Raw genomic sequence first — 18835 nt, 5'->3', positions numbered from 1 at the left:
TCTGGGTAATTGTCACATCACGGCCCCTGGATGCTGCTGATAACAGCCTGAATAGGGGGTCGAAAGTCATGAAAACCAGGAACAGCTGAATTTCCTGTCAGACAGAAGAATGCAGATAAAGCTTGTTTCTAAGCAGCACTGGTAATGGAAGTGATTTACAAACCTGTATAACTTTACCTTCTGCACTAAAAGCTGAACAATTGTTTACTGTGAGACTTCTCCTTTAAAGCCAAAATGGGCTCCGTCCTGAAGGGGTTAAGGTTACAAGTCCATCTCCAGAGATCTAGCTTTGCCTTTGTCCACAGTGCGCAACATTATCAAGAAGTTTGCAATCCATGGCACTGTAGCTAATCTCCCTGGGCATGGACCGAAGAGAAAAAAATTGATGAAGGCTGGAATTCCACTTGTTTTTTGGGGGGAAAAAATGCCAAGAAAAACGCCAATTCTGCTGCATGGTGTTTTTTCGGCCAAAAAAATGCTGCGGCCAGATGTTAACTGTAAATAAGAAATCGCAAAATTCTTTTTCCACGTTTTCCCACTTTTTCAACTCCCTGGCGGTTTTGCTAAATCAGAGCATGTTGAGCCTATGGCGTTTTTCTCCCTGAAATCATGGCGTTTTTCTCCCATAGAAGTGTTTTTCAGACAGTTTTTATTCTCTTTTGGACTTTAGCGATCAAAAAAGTGATAGATACACCTTTTTTTTATAAAATTTCGTAGGGTACCATAAAAAATAAAAATAAAAAGATACAGTAGTAATGGAAAAAAATTGTATTTAACGAAATTTATCTTTTTTATAACTTAATTTTTTATTAATTTTTTTGATCAATTTATGTGTGCAGGCAGGGCACTAAAAATATAGCCGACAATAATAAAAATGTAGTGTGTGACATCCGCTTTGATTTTTTCCTTAAAAGGGGTATTCCAGGCAAAACCTTTTTTTAACATATATCAACTGGCTCCGGAAAGTTAAACAGCTTTGTAAATTACTTCTATTAAAAAATCTTAATCCTTCCAATAGTTATTAGCTTCTGAAGTTTTCTGTCTAACTGCTCAATGATGATGTCACGTCCCGGGAGCTGTGCATGATGGGAGAATATCCCCATAGGAACTGCACAGCTCCCGGGACGTGAGTCATCAGAGAGCAGTTAGACAGAAAACAACAACTCAACTTCAGAAGCTAATAACTATTGGAAGGATTAAGATTTTTTAATAGAAGTAATGTACAAATCTGTTTCCGGAGCCAGTTGATATATAAAAAAAAGGTTTGGCCTGGAATACCCCTTTAACTGCAGGTACTACTACTCCCAACATGGAGCGCACTCTGCTCAATGCTGGGAGCTGTAGTACCTGCATTAATAGACAGATCGCAACATGTGTCAGAAGTTACACTCGCTGCGGTCTATTAATGCATGTACTACAGCTCCCAACATGGAGCAGAGCGTACTCCATGATGGGAGTGGTAGTACCTGCAGTTAAGGACAGATCACAGCGGGTATCACTCTTGACATCAACTGCTAGCATCCTTTCTGTTGCAGAGATGCAGAACAGCTTTCTCCTGCGCTCGCATCTCTGCTCTGTACTCCGGACAATGATGTGACTAGAACACTCACTCACAAAAAATGCAAAAAAGCCAGAAAAACATCAGATGCAGGAAATTGCACTGGCGTTTTTTTCTGGGGTTTTTTCAGTGAAAAAAAACGCTGGGAAAAAAACCAAGTGGAATCCTAGCCGAAAGGTGTCAACGCAGGATAGACCGGATGGTTATTTTTGGTGTGCAACGAAATATTAAGTTAAGGGTGCCAATAATTTTGTCCAGCCCATTTTTGGAGTTTGGTGTGACATTATGTCAAATTTGCTTTTTTTCCTCCCTTTTTGGTTTAGTTCCAATACACACAAAGGGAATAAACATGTGTATAGCAAAACATGTTACTGCAATCCTTTTCTGCGAGAAATACTTCATTTTCTAGAAAAATTTCAGGGGTGCCAACATTTACGGCCATGACAGTGTAACACAAATGCAAGTATAATAAACAAACAGTAAATGACAGACTGATATAGAGGAAGAGAGGGCCCTGCCTTCGAGGGCTTACAATCTACAAGGGGAGGGAGACAGTTGGTTGTCTGTGATCAGTTAGGAAAGAAGCCATTCATAGGGCAATGATGAGGGGAGGGCACAGACAGAGGTCTTGAGAGGATCAGAGATTACGTTGGGGAGGTATTGGGAGATCAGGTCAGAGATGTATGAAGAAGAGAGATTGTGTATGGCATTGTATGTCATGGCCTTTGACTGTAATTATAACCAGCGACCTCCAGTAGGTGGAACTGCTTCATGTGCTGAGAGACCACAGATAGCAGGTAAACCAGTCATTTATTCCCAATATGCAACGCCTTTCGAGCTTAAGCGCTTCATCAGCTATCCTGACTAATTGACTGTGCCAATATTTTGAGGGGTGCATACTGTATAAGATGCTGGGCAGCCCACCTGGCCGAGTAGTATGGGTGTCACTAATAGGTTGTAAGCCACAATGGTGCACTACATGCTATAAAGTTATAATGTAACTCAGGGGTCCTCAAACTACTCCTCCTCTGCGCTCCGTTGCTATGGGCACACGCACGGGACATCAGTGACGTCCCTGCGTGAGCTACCTCCCGGTGGCCCTTGCATTTTTAAAGTAAACGCGGGGCCGCCGAGAGTTAAAACATCTTTTGGGCACACAGGGATGTCCTTAGGCAGTGGCGGCAAAAACACCCGGCGGGACGGATAAATGTCCTCGGCGGGCCAAATAGAAATTCTATTCCAGAAACATCTGATGTGGAAATTCAATTTCCTTGTTCTGCTAAAAGAATGAACACTTTCCTTCTTTCACTGGTATCCACTTAGAAAAGCATGGCTGTCTATGGAGACTGCACATTTCCAAATGGTTATAATGGCGGCTCGTTGTGCCGGCGCCCGCTTCCCGTGGGCTATCTGCCTGGAATTTTTTCAGGCGGATATTCCGCCATGTAAAAGGGCCCTTATAGCTCCCCAGTCCTAAAGTTTCTCTTCAACTAAAGATACCCTGCTATTTCCCTCACTACCACCTAGGGTTCATTTATGCGACACAAAGTTTCCTAAACAAAAAGGTCTTCATAGGAGGAAAGGCATTTAAAGGGGATACTCCGGCCCTAAGACATCTTATCCCCTATCCAAAGGGATAAGATGTCTGATCGCGGGGGGTCCCGCAGCTGGGGACCCCCGCAATGTTGCCCGATCCGGCAGGCACTAGGACCGCTCGGAATTATGCTGTCTTGTAGATGGCAACGTATTTACTTGTGGACTCCACAGCAGAAAATGTCTGGCATGGAAATTCTGCCATGTGAACAGTACAGCAGAATCCCATTGAAATGAATTCCATTGAAATCTGCTGCAGCAGAATGTCTGTGTGGAATATTTCATGTAGACATTCCGCAAAAAATCCAGGGTGTGAACATACCCTATGGCAGGTGGATGTCAGTATGCACGATGCTTTTGTTTTCTCTATTGAAAATACATGGTGGAGGGTGGATGTATGGAGGGGTGCTGTGTGGCAACCACAATGTATAGATGCTTACGGAAGGCCAAAAAGATGCTCTTTTGGCTTTCATCTTGTGAATGGGGTCATGGGCATATGTAACAGAAACTTTCCTAATAAAATATGGAAAACACATTGAGGGACATTTATCAATCTTTGCTTATGTATTCCTTTTTTTAGTAATTTTTCCTTACTTTTTTTTTGCTTATGTGTGACGTATTTATCAACTGGTTTCAGCCTGTTGATAATTTTCTTTCACGTAAGCAATTTTTCCTTTTTTACTTTGGTAGTAGCTTTTTCTGCTCCATGTTTGAGCTGGAGTAAATTTAGTAAATTTTTAACCTTGTTGCGACTTTTTTAGCGCAGTTGCGACTGTCGCAGTTAATAAATACCTGACTACCCGTAGTCCATTTTAAAATTATTACTACGTAGTTAAGTTTTGGAAAACTTGCTTTTCTCGCTTTCCAGTCAAAATGTCACACAAAAAAATCACGTAGTCGCAGTTGCGACAATTTTGCGACAATTATAGTAAAGAAAACCTGACTAAACCCGTTGATAAATGTCCATAATTGTTGAAGTGTAATGTAAAAAAGGGGCCCGAGTAAAGGTGGCCATAGAAACTGCATAAAATTGCCAGCATTTCCACTGATCTAATGAGTATGGAGGCATCAAAATCATTTCCAATGCCAAGAAAGTCTGCATGGGCTTAAACATGTCTGATGCCTTGTTCCATGGGAGATACATCACTACACCGGACAAGCATCTTATTCCACCTCTCCCTACTGAAATAAACAGGTTCCGTCAACCACACTGGTGGCTGGTGCAGTCAGATACTGCATGTGTATGGACAACTGGAACCCTGATGCATAGTTGCCAATAGAGATGAGCGAACTTACAGTAAATTCGACTCGTCACGAACTTCTCGGCTCGGCAGTTGATGACTTATCCTGCGTAAATTAGTTCAGTTTTCAGGTGCTCCAGTGGGCTGGAAAGGTGGATACAGTCCTAGGAAAGAGTCTCCTAGGACTGTATCCACCTTTTCCAGCCCACGGGAGCACCTGAAAGCTGAACTCATTTATGCAGGAAAAGTTATCAACTGCCGAGCCGAGAAGTTCGTGACAAATCGAATTTACTGTAAGTTTGCTCATCTCTAGTTGCCATATCTGCTGATGCACCAGGTTACAAGTGCTGGTATAGAGATTGTAATTCACGTCAACAAATTACACTACAATATATCTAATAGTCTATTGCTCGAATACAAAGGCTTTTGTTTCACAAAGCTTCCTAATGCATAAGCAGACAGCACTTTGTTTGCAGTGAAAATGAGTCTATTGGTCCCCCCTCAAAGTAACAAAATATTAAAGAGATATAGGAATTCGATTCTGTTTTGGCTATAACTATGGTGAAATAATTAATAAATATGCTAATGGAAATAAAGAATTCAATTCATACTTCTGATGGCTGGCTAAACTTAAAGCAAGGCAGTACAAAGTCAGGAGATATGCACCAATGGGGATCTGCAGACAACGTGACTTTACCAAAAAGAATTTCTTAGCTCAAAAATTCATAAACATTTCTTTGGTAACCAGTTAACCAGCTGGGAAAGGGCACTAATGGCCCAGGATGCCAACGCATTAATGTTCAGCACCTTCCGCAAATGTATATTCTGCTATGTTGTGGCAGTGTTAAAGAACCTGTCAAACGGACAGTTTCCCATGTGAACTTTTTCATTCAGGACAATGGCATCACATGACCAGCCGCTGTGAGAGTTACACCATGCGGTGAACAAAAGCCAAGATCCATTCAAACAAACAATTGAGGCAGACAATCAGATTAAACAGCCATAGTCACATTAGTCCAGCTACAACGTGGAGCGGTGGAGTATTTGGAGATCACTTCTCAGATGCGCCAGCCATTTACTCTTACAGACTGTGGAACAATCCTATTCATATATATTTGTATGTATCAGAGATGCAGATAAGAAATGTATTAGTGCTTGTAGAGACAAAACCACTTCTATCTGACAAACAAAACATTTACCATATTTTTCGCCCTATAAGACGCACACAATTTTAAAGGTGCAAAATCTAGAAAAAAAAAAAGATTCTGAACCAAATACAATGTAAAGTATAGGACAGTGATCTTCAACCTGCGGACCTCCAGATGTTGCAAAACTACAACTCCCAGCATGCCTGGACAGCCGTTGGCTGTCCAGGCATGCCGGGAGTTGTAGTTTTGCAACATCTGGAGGTACGCAGGTTGAAGACCACTGGTATAGGAGGTAATCCTCACGTGTTCCCTCCGCTCCGGACCCGTCACCACTGCCCTGGATGTCGCCCTCCATCGCTGTCGCCGCGTCCCTGGGGTTTCCCCATCGCTCCGGAACGTCTCTGCTCGCACTCCGTCACCACCATCACATCGCTACGCACGCCGCTCCTATTGGATGACGGGACGGCGTGCACAATGACGTGATGACGACGGAGGAGAGCGCCGGCTATGCAGGGGATCCCGGCACGGAGCAGACACCGAGGAGGCAGGTAAGGTCCTTCCCGGTGTCCTGTAAGCTGTTTGGGACGCCGCAATTTCACAGCGGCGGTCCTGAACAGCCCCACTGAGAAGCCGGGTTAGTGTCACTTTCGCTTCAGATGCGGCGGTCAGCTTTGATCGCTGCGTCTGAAGGGTTAATACAGGGCATCACCACGATCGTTGATGTCCTGTATTAGCTGCGGTCCCCGGCCATTGATGGCCACAGGGACCGCCGCGATATGACATGTATTTGCCGTATAAGATGCACCAAATTCCCCCCCCCCCAGTTTTGGGGAAGAAAAAGTGTGTCTTATACGGTAGATTTGAGGTGGTTTGGTAACTATATAACATCACTTTGTGGTTGCAGTACTTTTCAGACACTCAGCAAAAAGTAATACTTTTCACAATTGACATTACAAGAAAAAAGCCGCAGAAGTGAAGCCAGTATTGGGCAAAAATTCCTTGGAAACCTCAAAACATGAAACATACATAGCGCCAACACACCCTTAGAATAAATAAGTCAACTAGACCGGAATTTGTAAGTGTGTCATGCGGTTAGATTATAAATTATGCCATGGAACAAGTGGGCAGATTAAATTCTGAACAAGTCAGCTTTACTGCTTGCCTACCCACATTTCACCATATTGGATTTCGATGGTTATATTTCTTTAGATTCATCATATTAACCTGCGATATGGTTGTCAAGACTCTTATTCCAGCCTTCACCTCAGAATCTGTAGCCCTAGCCTTGAAACACAAGCTCTCACTTAATGTTAATATGCTGCTATAAAAGACAGCTGTTGGGCTTGGAAACAATAGAAAGAATCCAAGAGAAGCATTAAATGGAAAAGAACTGAACCTACTTTCTAAGCAGCTCTCATTTTCATTTTAAGCAATCGAGTAATGAATTGCTAAATTATTAAGTGTATGTAACCAGAAGTAATGGATTAAAATAGATTAAATACATTTTAGATGTTGCTAGAAACAGTGCCACTCTCTGCCATGGGCTGTGTCTGGAATTGCAGATCAGCTCAATTAGCAATTGTCTATAGGCAGTGTTCACACGTTGTGGTCTATTTGTGGTACCACAGCTAATTACTACATGCGTTTTAGCATTGAATGATCGATATTTCTGTAAAATGGAGTGTTCTACCGTGATTATGCAAACTGCTGCAAAATGTACAATTTTTACAGTGCTTTCGTGGCAAAATGCAAGCAGTATTTAGCTGCAACATGTGAACACAGCCTTAAAGGGGTACTCCGCCCCTAGACATCTTATCCCACTGCTATGGACCCCCGGGATTGCCGCTTCGGCACCCCGCAGTCATTACTGCACAGAGCGAGTTCGCTCTGTGCGTAATGATGGGGGATACAGGGGACGGAGCAGTGTGACGTCAAGGCTCCGCCCATCGTGACATCACGGCCTGCCCCTTAATACAAGTCTATGGAAGGGGCGTGACGACCGCCACACCCCCTCCCATAGACTCATATTGAGGGGGGCGGGCTGTGATGTCACGAGGGGCGGAGCCGTGACGTAACGATGCTCTGGCCCCTGTACTGCCCGTCATTACGTGAAGAGCGAACTCGCTCTGTGCAGTAATGACAGTGGGGTGCCGAAGCGGCAATCCCGGGGGTCCTCAGCAGCGGGACGGTGGCGATCTGACATCTTATCCCCTATCCTTTGGATAGGGGAGAAGATGTCTAGGGGCGGAGTACCCCTTTAAAGGGGTTATCCGCTGCTCATGACATGACGCCCCGCCCCCTCAATACAAACTAACTAATAAAATGTCTATATGTCAAAAGTTTATACAAACGACACTACCGCTTTAACCTGTCAAAAAACATCGCTCATTGTGCGCACATCGTCTTGTGTAATAAGGGATGCACAGGCTACATGAAAGCAGCAGTGATCATTCGTGCAGCCCTGCCCCCACGATAGTCAAGACTTGTAACAGGCTTACAAGAGTGCAGATCTGAGGCTATGTTCACACCTCAGAATTTTCCGGAGATTTCGGAGAAGTCCCATTGTATTCAATAGCATTCTGCTGCACTGTGCAAATGGCGGAATTTTCATGCCAGATGTTTAACCCTCACGGAATGCTTAGCCGTCTATGAGACAACGCATTCCCTTGAAGTCCTAGCGCCGCCACCCACAGTCTCTGGAATGTCCACACAGTTTTGAAGTGTGAACATAGCCTAAGAGATTAGTGCATTTAGCCAGTGTAATAGGGTCCTAAGGTTTAATGTACTCTAACTTTTTCATAGTACTACAAAATTGATTGATTACTATTACTATTGATTGATTACTATTAATTGACGGCCGCAGTCCATAAGATTGCATGCAACTCAATGGGCCCGATTTACTAAACTGTTTGGCCTCAGTCGCAGATTTCATTTAAGGCCATTCCAATGCAGATGTCAACTTAGCATTAGGGTGCGTTCACACGAGCGGATCCACAGCGTACTTTACGCTGCGGATCCGCCACTGAAGGACCCTCTGTATTCTGCCTTCACGTGCTTGCTCATAGTGGCAATACACCGCTACGTGCAGACACACTGAAACGATGTGTGAGTCGCAGCGCATGCGCGGTGTACTCGCACACATCGCGGCCGCTCCCCTTGCTCAATGAGCCAGGCCGAGAGCTGCTGTCATGTGCGAGTATACTGCGCATGGGCGCGGCGACTCGCACTGTGTCTGCTCGTAGCGGCGTATTGCCACTACGAGCAGGCACATGTGAAGGCAGAACACAGAGGGTCCTTCAGTGGTGGATCCACAGCGAAAAACGCTGCAAAAATCCGCTCGCGTGAACGCACCCTTAGTCTAAGAAAGTACCAGATTTATCAAAGTGTATCATGCCCAGTCTAAGGTTAAAAGTACTATTAGTGGGCTAAAACAGAGTCTTGTGGATTTTTGGAGCATGGTGTTGCATCTTAAGCGAAGCTGCTTTGTAGAGGCCACACTCTTTTGTCAGATGCTAAGAAAAAGTGTCTAAAAACATAAGTCATGCAAGACAGTTTTTTGGTGCATATTATGCCAGAATTTTGGTGCATTTGCAATAGCAAATCTGCCTCATGTATTGCTTTAGAATTTAGCTGTAGCTCAATAGTTAAAGGGGTTCTCCGGTGCTTAGACATCTTATCCCCTATCCAAAGGATAGGGGATAAGATGCCTGATCGCGGGAGTCCCGCCGCTGGGGACCCCCGTGATCTTGCACACGGCACCCCGTTTGTAATCAGTCCCCGAAGCGTGTTCGCTCCGGGTCTGATTACCGGCGACCACAGGGCCAGCGGCGTGTGACATCACGCTCCGCCCCTCAATGCAAGCCTACCGGAGGGGGCGTGATAGCTGTCATGCCCCCTCCCATAGGCTTGCATTGAGGGGCGGAGCTTGAAGTCACACGGGGGCGGAGGTGTGACATCACACACCGCCGGCCCTGTGGTCGCCGGGAACACGCTCTGGGGACTGATTACAAACGGGTAGATGCGTGCAAGATCACGGGGGTCCCAAGTGGCGCGACTCCCGCGATCAGGGATAAGATGTCAAAGCACCGGAGAACCCCTTTAAAAGTCGTACTCTGCTGCTCAGTGTTTGGAACAAACCGTCATGCCCTGCCCCTCAATACAAGTCTATGGGAGGGGGCGTCACGCACTCTCCCATAGACTTGCATTGAGGGGGTGGGGTGTGACGTCATGAGGGGGTGGAGCAAAGACGTCACAAGTTCCTGGCGCCGGCTCCAGCGCTCGGAACAGTTTGTTCCAAATGCTGAGCAGCGGAGTACCCCCTTTAAAAGGTGGAAGTAAAGCTATAGCCTAATAGAACACTAAATATAGCACAGCAATATTCCAGCATTCACATTAATCTCCTCCTCTTATTCTGTACTATTACAAGTTTTCATTGAACTACAGGGGAGTAAGAAGTTGTGTACGGTATGTATGGTATTCATCAACATTTTCAAGCTCAGCTACGCTACAGTAGTCTGCTGTGGATTCTTTCAGGGCAAAATATTTAGAACTATCTTCAGCATTACTATCCAGTTTACTTGACTCCTAAACCTCTCTGATGAACTGCGTAAGGGCGCATGCACACCACGTTTTTGCAATACAGTTCCCGTATCAGGTTTTTGATGAAAAACGGATTCCACAAAACCTGACTAGAACTGTATCAAAACGTGTACAAATTTCAACCTGTATACGGTTAAAAAACGTATACGGTTTGAAAAATGGTGACCAGTTGAACCGTTTTTTTTTTTTTAAGAAAAAAAAGTATACATTTTGAACTTTTCACTCCATGTTGTATAAAGTTTCACTTGTTTGATTGAAATTACAAGAAAAAAAGAAACTGTACAAAGTGGTGAAAACCGGATGGAACCGTATGCACATACGGTTCCCATTGACTCCCATGTAAAAAAACAAACAAACAACGTTTACGGTTTTTCACCCGGACCAAAAAATGTGGTAGACTACAGTTTTGGGTACAGGAAAAAACTGAATAAACAGTATAAGACGCAAAACGGACTAAACCGGATGATGCGTTTGAGATACGGTTTACAATGTTAAGTCAATGCATACGGTTTTCAACTTGAAACCGTATACGGGAACTGTATAGCATGCACGTGGTGTGCAAGCTGCTAATGCCAGAATCTAAATAAAAAATCCGGGAAGAGGACAACATAAAATCCATACAGCAATGTATCAGGAGACATAATATAAGGTGGTAGGTCTTCTGAGTTGACCTTTACTCCATCCTGAGAAACACTTAGCCCATTAGGGTCAATAGGTGGCCTTATACACAGTGTTTGGACCAATAAAATGTTTCCTGGACAGCCTATGTAAATGTCTGAATACAATCAGATGTTATGAAAGCAAACAGCTGGGACCCTAACAGAGCAAAGGGAGTAGGTTCAGACCCCCCTTTATTGCCTATTTGGTAACATAAACCCAGCTTATTTAAAATAGATAAAGATTATGACATGTTTAATGGACAGAAAACAAGTCTGTATCACAATAACACACTGAATTAATATATAGAAAACCCACAAAACACAACAAAAGCACAAACTCAGCCCTGCTACATCTATATCCTCCCATCAGGTAGTTTCTCAGTCAGAGTTTATCTTTTATGAAAGAAGAAGTGTTGGCTCACTATCAAAAAGCTATTCGAGATCCCCGTTCTAAAACTATGGCAGTTCTGTTTCAATTCTGCTTTAAAATCCAGCTGTTTCTTATGATGACAAAACCAAATTGTTAGGACAGCTCCACATATGGAAAACCATTCAGTGGTTTTATTGTACGCATCAGATCCCTTCACAGCCCCTTGACATATTATGGTTCCGTAAGAACACGCTATACAAAAAAAATGTAACTTTTAACAGGGTGATATAATGTTCCATCAGACATGCCAGAAGTAAACTTAAAAAGGGTTTTCCCAGGGTTAGAAAAAAACTTGCTGCTTCCTTCCACACAGTGCCACTCTTCTCCTCAGTTTGTCTTTGGTATTGCAGCTCAGTTTGACTGAAAAAGCAGAGTTGTGGTACCACACTTAGGGTATGTTCACACTACAGTGTGAACGGAATCTCCGCTCGCTGAATTCAGCGAGCGGAGATTCAGACTGGCAGCCGGCGGCGGCGGAAGGACCGTGCGGCACTGCGCAGTCACCAATGACGGCTATGCAGTGCTCGGACTTCCGCGCAAAGAATGAACATGTTCTTTCTTTGCGCGTAACAATTTCAGCGGTGGAAATGTGCGCCGCTGAAATTCCGCAGTGTGAATGGGTCTTGCGGAGACCCATTCACACTAATGTTAAGTTCACACTGCAGAATTCCGCTCGCAGAATTCCGTAGTGTGAACATACCCTTAAAGGAGATATACAGTGCTGAAAAACGTATCCCCTATCCTAAGGACAGGGGATAAGTTTCAGATCGTGAGGGGTCCGACCGCTAGGACCCCCGCGATCTCCCCGCGATTTCCTGAAGGGGCGTGTTGACCACTGCACTAAGTGGCGGCTGCCTTCAACAATCTCCGGCTCTGCCATAGCGCTGTATTGAGGGGGCGTGTCGGCCGCCGCTTTGTGCGGTGGTCGACACCCGCTATCTGGCCAGCGAGCCCGGGCCCCGTACAGGAAATCGTGGGGGACCCCAGCGGTCGGACCCCCCGCGATCTGAAACTTATCCCCTATTCTTAGGATAGGGGATAAGTATTTCAGCACTGGACTACTCCTTTAACTGGAGGACATGTGTTGCGCTGTGTTTATGTCTTTTAATTCTGTATTCCATAACCCTTTATTTGTAACCCCCAATAGAGTGCAGCATATATCTACTATTCATATTCACATTTAATGTATGTTCACACACAGGGAGGAGATTCTCAAAGAATTTTGTGCCAAAATTGTGGTACGAAAAGTATCGACCACATTTTCAAAGGAGGAGAAAAAAAAAAAAAGGGTGAAAAATATCCCTGGAACAGAAATTACAGCAGTTTTTGAGAATCACCCTCAGGGTTTTAGGGTACATTCCCACCTGGCGTATTTTGCTGCGTATTTGCTGCTTATTTGCTGCTGCATATTTTATTTCCCATTGAAGTCAATGGGTTAGAAAATACGCAGCAGCAAATACGCAGCAAATACGCCATGTGGGAATGTACCCGTAAACTGTTTCTTGCTCCGTAAAAAAGCCATTTCACACTTTAAAAAAAAAAAAAAAAAGAAATACAACTGAAGATTTTTTTTCCAGTGCTGAATTCTATTGAGCTTAAAAGGAAAAAATGGCTGGTAATTCTCTTTCACTACAATTTTACAACCATAAACTGAAATAAAAACTCATTTTCGTTGGCAGCTGTTTTAGATGTTTTATGCATGATTTGTGAGCTATTTTGGTCCCAAAAATGTGCAAATTGCACAATAGAATTTGGCAAAAAAAAAAAAAAAACACATCAACCGTCAGGAAAAAATACTAACTTTTTCCATTAAAAACTTCCTTTTTTTGGCAAAAAATACAGGGGGAAAAGAGTGTGTACACAGGCTAGATTTTGATAGTTTATTCCTTGCTCTAGGATAGGGCGCCTCCGGCTGTTGCAAAACTACAACTCCCAGCATGCCCGCACAGGCAAAGGCTGTCCGGGAATGCTGGGAGTTGTAGTTTTGCAACAGCCGGAGGCACCCAGGTTGGGAAAATTGCTTTAGGATGATAAGAGAAAGTTACCATGAAACACATGATGTCACAATTGTAACAAAGTTGAATCCGCAACACATCCCAGCCCCCCAGAATAACTAATCCCATTTCCACTTGTCAGCAGGTGGACTCCTCCAACGTCACACCGCATCTTTAATTATGACCCCCCGACAAAAGAAAAAAAAAAAAAAGGCATTGTTTAAACAATGGGTCACATCGGGCCCCAATGAATGCATCAGGGACTGGTCAGAAACCTGCTGTGTCGAGAAATTCCATGGAGCAGCTTTAAATGACTGCACAGAGACCACTTGTAGGGGACATCTAGAATCTACCAGAAACATCTTCTTGGAAGCAGAAGAATGGGATTCGGGCCCACACTGGATGACATCAGCTTGTTACTATTTATATTACAATCACTGAATATTAGTAATAATAGGATTACAATAACAAAACATATCCAGCCCTTTGTATCCCTCATGGCAGAACCCAGTATAAAAGGAGAAAAAAGGAAATATGGGTCTCTACATGACGTATACATAGATGTCTCATTATATATACTATCCTACAGATACAGCATATATTTTAAACCTCTATTGCAATTAGAGATGAGCGAACTTACAGTAAATTCGATTCGTCACGAACTTCTCGGCTCGGCAGTTGATGACTTTTCCTGCATAAATTAGTTCAGCTTTCAGGTGCTCCCATGGGCTGGAAAAGGTGGATACAGTCCTAGGAGACTCTTTCCTAGGAATGTATCCACCTTTTCTAGCCCACCGGAGCACCTGAAAGCTGAACTCATTCATGCAGGATAAGTCATCAACTGCCGAGCCGAGAAGTTTGTGACGAATCGAATTTACTGTAAGTTCGCTCATCTCTAATCCTGACACTTTCTGTATTGCTGACCTCAGGTGCCACTCTTCTAGGCTGGCACTGTTTACATTCAGCTCTATAGTGGACAGGATGGGGGGAGATTTATCACTGCATTTAGAACTTTTATTATTTTGCTTACGCCTGGCGTACAAAATGTCGCACGTGCGCCTAAACACTTTTTTATTTTATTTTATTTTTTTGCGACTTTGTAGGTATGCAGAAAGTACTGCCTTAAAGGAGTAGTCCAGTGGTGAAAAACTTATCCCCTATCCTAAGGATAGGGGATACGTTTCAGATCGCAGGGGGTCCGACCGCTGGGGCCCCCCCGTGATCTCCTGTACTCGCTGGCCAGATCATCCGGTGGTCAACACGCGCTAAGTGGCGGCCGACACGCCCTCTCAAAACTCTATGGCAGAGCCGGAGATTGCTGAAGGCAGCGCTCCAGCTCTGCCATAGAGTTGTATTGAGGGGGTGTGTCAGCATCCGCTTTGTGCGGTGGTCAACACGCCCCCTTCCCGCGGGCTGTCGGAGCACCGTACAGGAGATCGTGGGGGTCCCCAGCGGTCGGACCCCCCGCGATCTGAAACTTATCCCCTATCCTAAGTTTTTCACCACTGGACTGCTCCTTTAAGTAACTTATCACATTGCGGTGGTCACGAATTTATGAAGTGCGAATGTCGCAGGTAGGCATAAAAAAATACAATAAAAGTCGCAAACCCCTCCAAAATATCGCAAGTCAAAGCCATGTTGCCAAGTCAGACCTGGCTTACAAAAATGCCTTTGCAGGGCAATTTTTAAAAAGTCACACAAAAAGTCGCAAAGGTGTTCTGAGGTAAAAACCTTTTTGGTTTTTTTTTGCGCTTATGCGCACCAAGTTTACCGACCCCTGTGATAGTATGATAAATCTGTCGCACCACCAAAGCAAATAAATAAATAAATAAATACATTGAGTACAAAACTTACTTTCTAAAGATAACAATGATAAATACCCCCTGATATGTTCAAAACCCTTAAATCAGTGTTTCCCAACCAGGGTGCCTCCAGATGTTGCAAAACTACAACTCCCAGCATGCCTGGACAGCCTTTGGCTGTCCAGGCATTCTGGGAGTTGTAGTTTTGCAACACCTGGAGGCACCCTGGTTGGGAAACACTGCCTTAGGATGGGTTCACATCAGGTTTTTAATAAAAAAAACGGATTCCTCAAAACCTGCCTAAACTGTATGTATACTAAAATGTGTGCATACGGTTTGAAAAATTATGTCTGGTTGCATCCGTTTTTTTTAAGAAAAAAAAGAGTATACTTTATTTTAACTTTTCACACCATTATGAATAAATTTTCACTTGTTTGATTGAAATTCCAAGAAAAAAAAAAAAACTGTGCAAAGTCAAAAACCGCATGGAACCGTATGCACACACTGTTCCGATTGACTCCCATGTTGAAAAAAAAAAAGTATACTTTTTTTCACCCGGACCAAAAACCGTGGTAGGCCACGGTTTTCTGTCCGGAAAAAGAAAAGTTAAAAACTGTATGGTTTGAAAAACGTAGACAACCGTATACATTATGGTGCATACGGTTTTGAATGGTAAGTCTATGGGCACGGTTTTCTGTACGGTTGCATACGTTTTTTTTAATGAAACCGTATAGCAAAATCGTGGTGTGAACCCAACCTTAGATAGATTAGGATTATATGGCAGATTGCTTAAGTGACCCCCATGTAACCCAACATTCCCATTTTTAGACATCAAAGCTTAAAAGTAGATAACCATGGATGTTATAGAGTCCTTTAAGTGTTAATGAGAAAATCAGATTGTTACCCAAGGGAATCACTTCACTAGAAGAAGTTTGGATGTGTCATGTGTCGTACCCAAGGGACTGCTGCCTCCAGCTATATTAAATCAAGGCTTAATAGGAAATTAGCACTTCAGGTAATGTGCAGTCAGTGTATAGCAGTGTTTTCCTAACAGTGTATCGCCAGCTATGGCAAAACTACAACTCCCAGCATGCCCCGACAGCCGAAGGCTGTCGGGGCATGCTGGGAGTTGTAGTTTTGCAACAGCTGGGGGCACACTGTTTGGAAAACACTGCAGTAGAGAATGGTGGAATTGTCTGCTGATACCCTGTCACCTGGCACATACCCCTTCAGGAGGCACTGGTGGGAAAGTTGGGAAAGTTAGAAAAGCCTCAATAAAGGAGGGGGCAGGGGTGTATATAGTATTCAGTGAAGCTCTCAGACAGGAAAGGGTCTAGAAGCACAAGACAGCACTTACCCATGATGTGCTCGGTGCCTAGTCTCCTGTCCTGTGCCTCCTTTGCTTGTCCCCTGTCCTGTGCCTCCTTTGCTTGTCCCTGTGAGTTCAGTCAGGATAGTACGGAGATGTTCCTCCTCGCTCTCACTTCATTGGAGATGTAGTAGCCCGGGCTGCCTGACAAGCTCTGCAGAGCAGGGGGAGGCGGGCCAGTGATGTCACGGAGCCCAGCTGAGGGGCGGAGATTGCTGCAGTTAGAGACTATGACGTCACTATGGAGCGAGAGCCGTTCATTATGATAAACTCCACACACGGTCTGTGAGAGAGATACGTGAGGGCTTTGGTTGTTTCCATGTGTTCACGTGATCTCCATCTCCTCTAGGGATGGGGGACAACAGTGCAGAGTTGTTTAATGTTCCTCAGTGTTAATCTATTATCATGTATGATTGATTATGAGTGTCATAGTCTGGGTTCACACAACGTTTTTGCAATACAGTTCCCGTAAACGTTTTCAATTTGAAAACCGTACGGAGCCGTATTGAAAACCGTATGTATTGACTCTCCTTATGCTAAAAGATGCATCAGGTTGTGTCCGTTTTGCATCCTGTACGTTTTTGTCAGTTTTTTTTCCCGTACCCAAAACCGTAGCCTAAAGCTGCATTCACACCTCGTTTTCAGCCTACGGTTGCAGGTTCCGGCTGGGGAGGGGAAAACCGGGCGCTTCCGTACCCCAGCCGGACCGTCGCTGAAATCCATTTACTTTAATGAGCCAACCGGAGTCAAACGGTGACTCATATCGGCTAATTTTTGACCCGTATGCAGTTTCCTGACCGGACCTAAAACCTTAGTATACTATGGTTTTAGGTCGGGTCACAAACCGAATACGGGTAAAAAATGTAAATGGATTTCAGCAACGGTCCGGCTGGGGTACGGGAGCGCCCAGTTTTCCCCTCCCCCAGCCGGATCCGGCAACCGTAGGCTGAAAATGAGGTTTGAATACAGCCCAACACGGTTTTTGGTCCGGGTGAAAACCTGTATACGTTTTTTTTTTAATTTGGGAGTCAATGGGAACTGTACAGAACCGTATGTGTGGATACTTGCTAAAATAATGGCCACTCACTAACTCACTCCTCCCCCCCCCCCCTTCCATCGAGTATGAAAGATCGTCTCAAGATGGTGCCCAAGCAGGATCTACACCCTGGATGATAAGGCCATGTGACCCTGGATGATAAGGCCATGTGACCCTGGATGATAAGGCCATGTGACCCTGGATGTTAAGGCCATGTGACCCTGAATGATAAGGCCATGTGATGGACGAGAAACACCTGCAGATGGAAGAAACCAATCACAAGGACATTTATTCATGACGTATAGCTTTGCACACGGCCCATTGTTACAAGATTATAAAAAAAACCTTGGAATTGTTAAAAATACAGGAAGTATTATTTATCTGAACTGCGTGTCAGAGTGATTCCTTTCTCTCGAGCATATGCTGATCCAGATACCTAATTGGGAGGGGGCAGATACTCATCTGATACCAGGTCCGGTTGCGATCCATTTCATCTCAAATATATAAAGGCTACAATACAAATGTTTTTTTAATGTATGATACTACTTTATACTTCTATGTATTAGGCCCCTTTCACACTACTGTTATCTTCCTGTAAAAGTCCATAAAACCGCCATCAAAAAATCCCATTCATGTCAATGGGATTTTTTGACCATGCTTTAGCATCAGTTATGTACCGTTATGACTAAAGTCCGTTATTTTGACGGGGCAAATAACTGCGCATGCACTAATGTTTGTCCCGTCAAAAATAACGGTGGAATAACGGACGTTAAAATTTTAACATTGAAGTCTATGGGTGTCGGATGTTCACAAATGACATCCATTATTGTCCGTAATTTTTATGCTCTGTTATGATCCGTTATTGCTACTGAGCAAACTCAGTACAGTATCACAACCAGGAAGTCACATAGAAATAAAATAATGGACATAAAATAACGGACTATAACGGTGCATGACGGGTGATAACTAATGGCACATGTCCGTTATATTGACAGAATGGCCCAGATTTATCAAACTGTGTGAGAGAAAAAGTGGAGTGATTTCCCCATAGCGACCAATCACAGCTCAGCTTTCACTTTACCAGAGCTTGTTAGCTGAGCTGTGATTGGTTGCTGTGGAAAAATCACTCCACTTTTTCTCTCGCACAGTTTGATAAATCTGGGCCAATGTCCGTCAAAATTGGTCATCGGTTATCATCTGTTGTATTCAGTTATTTCATCCATTTTTTCATGACCTGTTATTGCTGAATAATGGGTGTCAGAGTGCAGGAGCATACCATTAGTGTGAAAGGGGCCTTAGTTATACAGTGGTCCCACAACATACGATGGTAAACCGTTCCAAACGGACCATCGTTTGTTGAAACCATCGTATGTCCGGGCATGCTGGGTGTTGTAGTTTTGCAACAT

At 44.0% G+C, this 18835-nt stretch overlaps 1 protein-coding gene across 2 annotated transcripts in view; it reads right to left on the bottom strand.

Annotated features, from left to right (window-relative positions):
- GPM6B (glycoprotein M6B) overlaps positions 1 to 16538 on the bottom strand; it is a 148647-nt gene extending 132109 nt beyond the window's left edge. The window contains exon 1 of one of the 2 annotated variants that reach the window (XM_056556262.1): positions 16382 to 16538. In XM_056556262.1, the coding sequence (XP_056412237.1) occupies positions 16382 to 16385 (4 nt within the window). In that variant the 5' untranslated portion in view covers positions 16386 to 16538. The remainder of the gene's footprint in view (positions 1 to 16381) is intronic. The other variant, XM_056556259.1, reaches the window with a different exon arrangement.
- Positions 16539 to 18835: the final 2297 nt, after the last annotated feature.

This window comes from Hyla sarda, chromosome 2, assembly GCF_029499605.1.
Source record: "Hyla sarda isolate aHylSar1 chromosome 2, aHylSar1.hap1, whole genome shotgun sequence".
In the NCBI taxonomy this organism is placed as follows: domain Eukaryota; kingdom Metazoa; phylum Chordata; class Amphibia; order Anura; family Hylidae; genus Hyla; species Hyla sarda.
The sequence above is the reverse complement of the archived record's forward strand: the minus strand, read 5'-3'. Positions and strand labels throughout refer to the sequence as shown.